Source organism: Ascidiella aspersa, chromosome 4, assembly GCF_963924565.1.
Source record: "Ascidiella aspersa chromosome 4, kaAscAspe10.2, whole genome shotgun sequence".
Lineage (NCBI taxonomy): Eukaryota > Metazoa > Chordata > Ascidiacea > Phlebobranchia > Ascidiidae > Ascidiella > Ascidiella aspersa.
The window spans coordinates 29,688,224-29,699,903 of NC_139450.1; the positions used below are offsets into that span (position 1 = coordinate 29,688,224).

The window sequence follows — 11,680 nt, forward strand, 5'->3', positions numbered from 1 at the left end:
ACTTTAAGTTTATATAAAGGAGGCAGTTATACAAGATTTAATCTAGCCGACGCCTGTGGCATTTACGGTTCTTGACTATAGGATAAGCCTTGTTTCGGCGAAACTGCCAGTTGGGAATTGTTTTGTTTAGTACAACTCAACTCCTTTCTCTTCTAAATTAAAATATCAGGTGTTAGTTTGTGGAAATTTTCACCGCCTATTAGCACTAATCCTTAAACGTAATATACACTTGCTTATACTTTTACGGAGATAACTTTACAATTTGTCTCCTGGTAAATCGCCCGTAAATTTGTTAAAGCTGTTAAAAGTGTAACTTACCTCTTGGAGATCAACATCGGAAAACCCGCAAAGTGACTAATTGTTGTTTTCCACAAGCAAAACTGTTTCGACTTTTAAAGTAGAAAAAATAGACACGCGTGGTTTTAGGTAATTTGTCGAACATGTTTTCATTTTCCTTCAAACAATCGCCTTAACGCCTTTCATCAACCCGCCGATAGACGTCTTAGATTGTGAATCAAATACATTGACTAATTGATGACGTCACAAACGCGAGCGAAGTGTGAGAACAATCGAGCGTCGAGCAGATTTACCGGGACTCCAACGCCCGTGGCTCGTCCTGTTTACGATGCGTCACTTCTTTCACACCTGACCGGCCAACGCGCGAAATGACGTCACGTCGTCGCCAGTTTTCACTTGTTTTTGGCCGTGACGTCATTTTGTCCGTGGCAAAGGAAAGAGTAACGGCGAAATTGTGTCGCCCTGGGCATTTCAACCCGGCATTGACCCCACTTAACCCCCTGGGTATTACCCACACCCAGTGATGTAACAGAAGTGGTTATGTGACGTGACAATGACCTGTTGCTACGAATGCGACCTGGTGGACTTTCAGAAACTATTTTACAAACTGTTTTGCTGCTAGTGTAAAAACATTTCGAGGGAAAAAACTGTTGTTTTCACTTTATTGCCGAATTGACGAAAATATTTGTTGTCACGAGATGCGGAATTAGCGAAACAACAATTCAACATGCTGACCGACAGAAAGATTGGAATTGCGAGAAATTTAACCCATGTTCGATAAAACCTTTCAGTTCACATTAAAATTATTTTACAAATTGAAAACCTAATTAAACATTGGCTTATAACGTGACAGAAAACTATCAATAAACGTAGAATGTGTTTGGTAAATATAAACTTCATATTTCAGGAGTCAATGGGAATTTGCGCATCGTAACTTCAAACTTGAAAGAAATATTAAGTTTACAGAAAAAATTGGAAACGTCGAACAATTAAAAAAACGACTTTGTGTGAATTTGTAGGGCCTAGGTTTTTTGTTGATTTCGGTTGACAAACGAATTTATTTCAGTAACAAACAAAGCTCCCCTGTTCTAAAAAAATTAAAAGTATTGTTAGACATATTTAATTTACTCTAATGGTGAGAATATAAATGTAAAATGTATACAACAATAAATACAATTCCAGGAATTACGATGAAAGAAAATACAGATTTTAATAAAAACAATGTAAGTGTACAGCCCTTGTATTTAAAGGTCCCTGAAAGGTGTTTTTTTTTTGGTTTTTGCGTCAATCTGGCTGATGATGTATTACGCGGTGCGACCAGAAACAAACAAAAAAAGGCAATATTGAGAAACATATTTCGCGTGATGTATGAGTAAGGGATCTTGACAGCGATCGCTGCCAAGATTACTTTTATTAACTGCACAGCAGCTAAAACAATTTAAAGCTGGCTTCATTTAAAATGCAATGAACGCGATTAAGCGTGACGGTCACGCCAAGTGATTAAAAATACGTCATCACAATCACCCATTGTTCACAGCACGCGGCCGGCATTACGCGCACTCGAGGGGGCCGCTCATAAATATATACGTATATGAAAAAATGCGACAACCGGGTGATGCAGGGTTGGTACGATGACACACCTTTGCGTCGGCCAGAAATCGCCACGTTATTTTGTGAGATTTTTTGAAGGCGCCTTACGCGACTCTTGTCCCAATGTACCAGAGGGCAAGATTTTCAAAGCGGTTTATTTCATTTGTCATTAAACTTATCGATATAATAAAAAACTTTAAATGTTCTAAGATGAATTCCTACTAAAGACAATAAAAATTTCAACACAATACTACATTATTTTCATCCTGAAAGTATAATGAAAGCCGGAGGAAGGGTTTACACTTGCCAAAGGTGCAAGTGCGCCTTTCTTGTTATCCACGCATATAACTGTGAAGGACTACACCGATTGCAGATCGAAATGTATTGCGGGCATATTAATAAATCCAGTGGTTCTCAAACTCCGTTTACCGTGCGGCATTTTGTTTGTTTGCTTGCAGTAATGTTGGACTCTAACAATAGTTTAATACAGGGGTTCTTAAACTGGGGTCCATGGACCCCTTGGGGGTCTGTGAGCTAGTTTTATGGGGTCCATGAGGTCGTAATTAAAATGTTAGTGTATTTCTAAAATGTAATAATTTATTCAAAAAAGCCAGTTTAATTGAAAACAAAATGGTTTTGCGCTAACTGTATTTAGACTCCATTTCACTTTCCCACTTTTTAAACTGAAATCAGCAGATTTATAGCGTTTATTTGCATTGTGACGTCAATTTATGACGTGATTTTGGAAAATCTTTTACCTACCGTGGTCCATGTGAGGCAAAAAAAAATTTTAGGGTGCCGCGGTAAAAAAAGTTTAAGAACCCCTGGTTTAAAACAATGAGTATAAAACAAACACGATACATCATCTCTTTTATAGTCCATTCGGTACTCTACATAAGTTATCTATAATTGTTTGGATTAAAACTCTAGAAGAAGAACAACGAATGTGCTCCTGCAAGCATAAATTATTAGTTAATGTATAAAAGATGTTGTGCGGGCCTCTGTAAATTTCCTCATTGACCCCAGTTTAAGAGACCCTTTACTAAACAAAAACTTGTTTGCTACCCTCTGTTGTCGTGTTTTGTCGCACGGCGGCGTACGTTAACTGCAGCTTTTGTGTAGATCACGGAACTAAAAAACAAACATCCTAAGGTGCGATTCCTGTGTGTTTTTGTGATGTCGTACACAGCGTCAAGTTTTTCTCGAAGTTTCCAAAGAAGCGGCGCCTACGTCAGCTTTCGATAGTCGACGTGATAGTCGGAAGGTGCCGTGACGCTCGGGTACATGCGCGTCATCGTGACGGAACAATCGTCGGCGTACATCGACGCAGGACTCTTGCGTCGACGTACGTAGTACGCGAGCGCCACCGAGAGGACGGCAACCACCAGCACTACGCTCACAACGATTCCGACCATGTGCCCGTGCGGGTTTGCCTCGACGAACATGGGTCCGCCTGCAGTTTGATTCGAGTTCTTTATAGTTGTGAGGTCTGTAGCTGAAGAGCTTGTAGTGTTTTTGCTGCCCTTGGTTTGGCTTGGGTTTGGGGTGCTGGATCCTTTGTTTATCATAGTGTTGACTGCTTGGGTTTGCGTCGTCTGGGGAAAATAGTTTTTAATGGAAGGTTTTTTTATCTGTCGAGATTTATATGAATAGTTCCCCCAATGTAAAAATACGCCAAATTCGAGCGTGAATTGGAATTGAAAATTTACTTTTTGACATACTCTTCCAGTTCAGAAAAAAAAAACTCTTCTTGTCGACCTGTTTTTAAATATATTAACCCATTGTCTGCCAATGTAAAAATATGCCTAAATATATGCGTGAATTAAAATCGAAATTTACTATTTGACATACTTCCTTTTCAGTAAACGGTTTTTACTTTTTTTTTACACAATCAAAGTTTAATTTTCTGTTTCGAAGTTTAAGACTGTTTAGCATAACGACTACGAATAGGCGAGGGTTACTGAAAATCGCATTTCTTACTTTCGATGTGCAAATGTCAAAACGAATACTAATTCACCGCCCTGAGTTGCACGTCATCTCAACAAAGGCGTGCAGAAGCAGGAAGCAATGGAAGATCTCGAGTTTTTTAATTTTAAAAGGGTTCTCAGAAAACATAGCCTCTTTCGCGGGAATACCAGAGCCTTTATTGCAGTTAAAAGAACCATAAGCTCCCTATTCAATTAAAACAACTTTGGCTTTTGTCTTACCTGTCCGACCCGATTATGCTGTGTCATCACTTGTGACGTTGCAGATTCCGGCGAGCTCCCTAAGGTTGTTGCCATGGCGACTGTCGTCATCAAAGGTGTTGTAGTTGTGTCGACCATTTTGGGTTTCGCGTAACTAGGAGTTACTAGAAAAAACATACAGCCTTGGTTTGCCAAGCACTCAAACAAAAAGCAAATTAAACCGGTATTAAAATAGATGAACAAACGTTAACCATCATAACTGTAGAGTGGTAGGAACGTATATGTATACGTGTTTAGCAGTAATTTATTGGGTGGGTAGGCTTTTTGTTAATATTGAACAGAAAATTATCTTTAGACCGGCGATTGTAACGCTGGTATGAGGCAGAGTCGCTTGAAGACATTTACTCATTTCGAAGATGTTTTTTTGATTTCTCCACAGTCATACAGTAGAGGTCAAAGGGCATTGGTCAAACACTTAAACTATATTGCAACGTAATCAAAATCATGGAGCCTTTAGTTGGATGGCAATACAGGAAAGGCAGGAGGGGTTTCAATGCGCTGTTATAATTAGACGTTCTGACTTCTGTTGCAGCGAATGGCACAGGATGGCTTTAATCTGACCCATTATCCTGGTATCGACGGGTGCCAGTTGAAACAAACCATTCAAAACGGCTGCAAAGCAGCTGCCTTGTTTACCGAAATAGGCTACAGTTACCCATGATGTAGATTGTAGATTGTCCATTCGAAGCAAAAGTTCAAGTAACGTAAATTGCGTTTGATAAGCGCTTCATAACATCTGTTAGCTTTGCGTTAAACGTTTTTTAGTATATAGAGGGACATTAAACGCATTTCTAATGCATGAAAATCATAGTTTTGGCAAGCAACAAAAACTTAATAGGATTACAACCTTATATAAAAAACACATTATACTGTCAAAGGACTTGTTTAAATCCGTTACTTACAATTAAACCTTTATCTGAGTGTATATGTGACTTCTGTATGTGAATTAATCTTATATTAGGCCTAGCTATATTGTAAGCTGCAAGACTTTTATTATAAAGCTGTTTTGCGAAAAAAATTGGATTAATATAAAATTAAAACTTTCAAATAAATCATTGTTATTTTATGTAAACTAAAAATGGTGTTTACAAAGAGTATTCTTAAAACGACAAGATGGTTTTGTACCCGTTCAAGAACTATACGATATCTCGCCGGTTATGGGTACAACCGTTTTAGATGAATCAAGTGAAATTTGCAGCATCTTAACAAGGTCTATACATCCTATACAGTGGCATAGTCAAATATCGGATGAGAGTGCTTAATTTAGTGTACCCCGTAATAACGTCACTGTACTCAGGCAGGGGCTAATTTTACACTGCAAAAAGACACACAAGGGTGGAAAGCAGTCCAACACCCTGCCTGGCAAACGAAACGACTTGAAAAATACATGTAAGAGTGCACACTTACACTCGCAAGAGGTTGTCGGCGTTACAAGTTTAAGCGAAGTGTCGTCAATTAAAATGTTCCCCTTCCTTCCTTTCGCCCAATCAAAGGCCTCGATCACAATGTGAGTCCTTTGGAGGGGACCGAGTGGAATCTGCGGTGGTAAATATTTTAAGATACTATACCCCTGTTCTCCAGTTTGATAAAGCTGTCTGGATACGAAATATTATGCCAGCAGCTCTATCTATCCCTAATGAAGTGGCGTTTCAAATACCACTGACGAACGTACCAGAAACTGCATTAGTGCATTGTGTACACATTTGAGTATGGCCTAGTTAAATAAACAAGTACTAAAATAGCAATAAAAACAACTTTTATATAGATGAAAAAACACAAAGGTTATTAAAAAGATTTAAAACAAGTATATTCTACAAAAGTAACGCAAATGTAAATAGGCCTAATCTTAATTCGAATGAATGGTAAAAGATTAACAACTGGAATGGTTGGAACAGGCTTAGATCCAAATATACACAACAAAAATAATAATAACATTATCAACAAGTATATAGATTGTATCGTTTGATTTATAAATTCTGTTCGATTTATGTTCAGGTCTAGGCTATTTACTGCAAACACTGTGATTACCAAACCTTACATAGACATAAAGTCCGTTTAACAAGTAGCGTCTCAACAGAGGAACGGCTGTAGGTTCCTTGCACAAACAGAAAAAAAGAATCACACAATATCTTTGTAAATGGCTGTATTTGCCTAATTGTGAATAGGGTAATCAGGTGGTAGCCTATAAAGACAAATTGTATTGAATTCTCGACAAGCTTTGGCACAATCGCGCTTTATCAGATTTTGGGATGCCCAGAATCCAATACAATTTGTCTTTATATAGTGCCACCTGATTACTGTATATAAATATATATAGACATCATACGTAAAAGTGAATGCATCGTTTCCCGGTTTACAACGTTGTTAGCCTTGCAATGTAAGTCAGAGCAATGCGAACATTTACCTTGGCGGGCAACCATGTTGATGCTTGGTGGCCTCTCAAGTTCCAGAGCAGCTTGCTATTCTCAGTAACGTTGTTTCGGTTGGTCGTCGTATAAATGGCAAGGTGGCCCAACGTTTTACCTGGGCATGTAAAGCTATTTTAGTGTTTTGCTAATTTTGGTGTGGACCAACAAGACTGTGACTCGGCCAGTTGCGATAACTCTTATGAAAGTTGAATAATAAACGTTAACTTGTGATCGTAAGCAATAGGTTCAATTACATCTGTTTTGAAGCAAAAAACAGCAAAGCTAAATAGTGCATCGTTTTCGCGACGCTATAGTGTGAACCTCAGTTTTCATCCATTTAAATTCTATTCGCTAAAGTTAAAAATTAGCCTACTTGATTGTTAGAAAGTTAGATTTAGGACTGAATATAAACAAACAGCTGAGATTTGGTCACAAATGTTAGTTGGACCTGTTTCCTCAACGCTTTTTAATACCAACTGCTGACATCGCATCTAAAACTGTGAATCGAAAATGGCAAAAAAAATGTTAAATGGGAATGGGTTAAGGACCCCAAACATTATACAAACCTCTCATGAAATACCAGAACTCGAAACAGGTTTGTGAGGTTTTGGTGATAGGAGGACTGACAAGTTTCGCTGTTCGATTGCCGCGGCTCTTCGACTTAATGAACATGTAGCCTCCGTCTACAAATACAAATGTCAGTAGTAGTCAGTGACTGCTATTGCTTGAAATTGAACTCGAAGTTATCTATACAGTATTTCGAGGTTCTGTGATTATAGGGGAAGGTTGCCCATGATGGGACACGTTTTTTTCAAATGATTGTAGTTTTCAGTTATAACAATAATTTTGAATAATATCATACCTACTTGATACCTCTGCCCTTTGCGCTTAAAAACACCTATAACTTTGCCTCTAACGTTCTAACTTTTTTATAAAATCGTCTTAGAAAAAACGTTGTTGTGTCCCGTCTTTAGAACCCAGAGTTTCATATGATGGGACAGTGTGATTCGCAAGATGGGACTGGAAGAATCCGTTTTTTTAAATTGATCTATTTGTACCACAAGCATTAAAAACAACTTTACCTCCACCTGCTACACTTACATAAGTTTAAAACTAGGCTGTTTAGAACAATTTCACAGAATTTTAGAACGAATTTGTTGTGGTAAGCGAAAATTAATATTTTTAAATTAACAGGACAAGTGTGTGGCAAAGAGTGACTGTCTTGGAACTTTAGTTTTGTTGTGTCTATATTTTTACATTGAATACATTATACAAATATTCTGCCTGTGTTGATAGCTTTCAACACACACGACCTAGGCCAAATCTTGTCTGTTTGCTAGTTTGTTTTTTAGTGGACTTTTAAACAATAATTTTGTTTTAATTCGAATAAGTATGGATTTTGTTTAGTGAAGTTTTACCTGCATTTGCAATATTTCTTACAAACATGTTGATACGTTGATCCATTTTAACCAGGTGCATTTCTTAACGTATTTTATGGATAGGGAAAACGTATAAATTGTTTTACGTCATACATCAAAAATTTAAAACCAACCATATTAAAATTCTGCTAGTTGAAAACTTTTGAACTATAACAAAATGTTAGCTTCTTAAAAAGAGGTAATGGTAAGTCCATTTTTTGTCACAGTACCCCAAAATGTAGGTTGCAACTTCCTCACTTGGGAACGGCCTGTCCCATCTTACGCACCCCACATCACCATATACACAAGATATACTGGCTGCTTATAGGTACAAGATAATATGAAAAATTTCCCTGAATAAGTAAGCCTGGTAAATTACCCATACATTAGTAAAAAATGAATTTAAACAACTTCAACAAATATAAAATAACTCAGATATAAAAATAATAAAACCAGAAAGAAAACACCCCTATTTTCTTTAGATTGATATGTTGTAAAAACGCCGTCAGCCCACTGAAATGTTTTTATGTTAAAAGGGTGGCTATACCATTGGGTGCTTCCAAAAAAAATTAGGAATTGGCGCTACCTAATAGGACGTGGATGTAATCCCCAAGTCCCGACTCAGGCAACGTCCCATCTAGTGCAACCTTCCCCTACATCATTTTAACGAGGGTCAAGTTCATATAGTCGGATAGAGTAGCGAGTTACTCGTAATTACCCGATCAAGGCTTAGTTTACACGATTGTTTATCTGATCCGTAAATGTCCGTGTGGCAATGTAGCTACTGTCTCTTTATGAAAATGTGAATATTGCGAATCCGGCTACTATCGATAAAAATCCAATTTTTACAATAGGCGGATAATATTATTTTGGCGTAAATGCACAGTCAATCTACTAGGCCGAATAATTAAACTCCCAAGAGACTTGTTAAATTGAAAAAATATTTTCTGGTAGCATACTTTTGATTGCAGGTAAGAGTAAAAACCTAGCTTTACAGCACATTACAAATGTTCCTTTAAACGTGTTCAGCAGCATGAAATAATTTGATCAAGGTACAATAATAACTATAAGGCCAAATACTTTAGCTATTCTTTTTAGTGTTGAGATATCGACAACTCGTATATAAAAGTCGGCTACATTTTTTTCTTATTTCGGACCACCTTGTGTAACGGGTATTCAAGACTGGAAAAAATCTACCACAAGTTAATTCACAGAAGAGCATCTCGTATGATAGAACTCCATATTACAGGCAATTTTTATGTATTCCAAACAGGAATTTCAACGTTTATAAATTTAAAAAAACAGCAAAAAATTGGCTACGGGTTAAACAATAATTTTTGGAACTTTTACAACATCTATCGTGATACTTCTAAGCCCAAACGTTTGCGACAGATACTGCGTGGTAATCGTATCCCAACAATAAGACTAAAAGTTTAAAACCAGGATCAGAATTTTTTTAAAGGATTATATATTTCTCCTATAATAACATCGTCAGTTCATATAAGTAAAGTAAAGTAAAATACATAATATACATAGCAAAGCAGTAATAAAATTAATAAAAAAAACAAAAACATAAGAAAGCAGTATAGATGCCAGTGTATAGGCAATATATATATATTCCTTTAAAAAATTCCTGATTATGGTTTTACTCGGGCTTTTAAAATTCGAGTTTTATTGTTAATTAGCGGAACAGCGATCGACAAGCAGAAACGTGCTGCCAATGGTTTTGGATTCCATCAAGATGCGCCTATTTATAGAACCTTATTCCGTGTCTTAACCCCACCTCCTCCGTGATCGTAGTTGGCCCCGGTCTTCCTCTGTTGTCCCATATTCCCGCGTCCCAACCTCCAGTTGAAGTCATCCTGGTCGGCCGAGTCCTGGATGTTGGCCCAAGCGCACATTCGACTGTCGAAGTCGCATTTAAGGTCTGGGCAGAGAACAAACGATAATAGGCAAAGTTTGTACAAGAGTGAGACTTTTAAAGGAAAAATAACGGCCTTGTAAACGGACTATTTTAAAAACAAGGCTGAGATTGTCCGATGTTGACTCGGGACTGAGACCTCATGGAATCGGCAAATTTAGGCCAAGTAGTGCCCGGGACTCACACTCCACGTTTATTGTCAAGCAGATTCGGACTCTGGTTGTTTTAACCGACTCCAGCCCTGTTTTAAAATTTACTGGTGAAGATGTTTTTCAAGTAGTAGTCTTTCTAGGGATGACTGTTACTTGGAATTTTAGTTCGATATCTTTCACCCGTTTTTTTTGGCAAAAAGAACCGCAATGCGATCTGATAATAAGTAACGTCAATACAATCGTAAAATTTGTTTACAAAAATATTGAAGTTTATCGTGTTTAATTTATATATGTGTCTGATACTTAACTCCAATCAAATTGATTTACTGTGAGTCCTTGACTTCTTAACATTACTTAATATTAACACCAAGATTGTCAATACCTTAAAAGAAGTAACTATAGCCCATTGGCGTTATTTATCGCAACACTAAAAATATTGGAGATAGAGAGAAATTGATCTTCGGATGTAAACTCAGTCATAAACCGGCGTTTCTGTAGCAGATACCAGTAGGGCTTATAATTAAGACTGTATACGGTAAGTCTCTTGGTAACTTACTTCTGGAGGCTTGTGACGCGACGCAGCATAACGCCACCAAAAAAGTGAAGAGCGCAACGAGTTTCTTTTCGCAAGTATTCCTACGCAGCTCAACTTCTTGTATCAGCAGCATCGTTCTGATGCAACTCTATAGGCTACTTCCGAGTGGCGGCCGCTGGGCAAAGTGTACAAATGATTTGGGAAACGATCGCCTATATTATTAAATTCCTGAGATTGGTTCCGCGCAAAAAAGTACACACCGCAGATGAAAAGCTACCGGTACATTAAAACTAGGCGTTTTTTCCTGTGAAAACGATGCACTTGAAGTAGTTATGGAGCATTTAACATTTGTTTTATGAAATATTTAAGGAACAATTTATATTCTAGAATTTGTTTCCCTCTAATATGCCATATGCTTGAAGCCTAAATTGAAACTGTACAAAGCTAAGTACAAAACCGTGTCCGACTTTTTCTTTAGGTTTTTTACTCTTTGCGAACAATTGTATAAGATTGCTGTGAAGACCTACTCTAAAGGAATCTATTCAACAGGTGAATTGTAAATAAGATTTAAAGTTGACAATAAGCAATGTTATTTTCTACCAAAGCCTGCAAAACTATGAGATAAAAGTAATGGCATGGAATTTCTAATATATTAGAAGACTTGTTGAGGAAATTGTTGCATCATTGCGGTTTTAACGCAACCTAAAGTTGGATAGTATTTTTCATTTTGTCCTGTGTGCTCAAGACACTTTATTTTCGTATTGATGTAGGCTACTTAAGTCAAGTTTACTCATCAAGTTTATAATAGTTAACTTCTTCTGCATTGTCTCACGAATTGATGAAACGCACTTCCTCAGCTATACTTAATGCCGGTAAGCGCGATGATCGCCTACCATTAAACCTACATTTATGGATCCTGCATTTCGACCGGCATGCTTGGCCAAAATCGATTTTCACAAAAGATGCGGCACTGGTGACGTTTCGCCTAATTCATCAAAGGGGAGGGGGCACACTAACTGTCCGACAACTATATCTTGGAAACATGTCTAAAAATTCGAATAAAACTCTTGAGGCCGGCCAAATGGTCTGAACTGCCTCTAAACACCCGTTTGT

General features: G+C 37.5%; 1 protein-coding gene across 1 annotated transcript; it reads right to left on the minus strand.

Moving 5' to 3' along the window:
* Positions 1 to 969: 969 nt before the first annotated feature.
* On the minus strand, positions 970 to 10,915 carry LOC146157390 (uncharacterized). Its single transcript, XM_083387322.1, has 7 exons — positions 10,589 to 10,915; positions 9,743 to 9,886; positions 7,108 to 7,224; positions 6,538 to 6,656; positions 5,541 to 5,670; positions 4,095 to 4,237; positions 970 to 3,482 (listed from the first exon to the last, which is right to left on the minus strand). The coding sequence occupies exons 1-7, from the start codon at positions 10,698 to 10,700 to the stop codon at positions 3,114 to 3,116; spliced, it is 1,134 nt and encodes a 377-aa protein (XP_083243448.1). The 5' UTR covers positions 10,701 to 10,915; the 3' UTR covers positions 970 to 3,113.
* Between the last annotated feature and the right edge of the window lie 765 nt (positions 10,916 to 11,680).

Coding starts and splice junctions, on each gene's coding strand:
- LOC146157390 (XM_083387322.1), bottom strand. CDS start 10,700: ATGCTGCTGATACAAGAAGTTGAGCTGCGTAGGAATACTTGCGAAAAG. Junction 7,225..9,742: donor CAACTACGATCACGGAGGAG/GTGGGGTTAAGA, acceptor TTGTATTTGTAG/ACGGAGGCTACATGTTCATT. Junction 3,483..4,094: donor AGCATAATCGGGTCGGACAG/GTAAGACAAAAG, acceptor TATTTTCCCCAG/ACGACGCAAACCCAAGCAGT.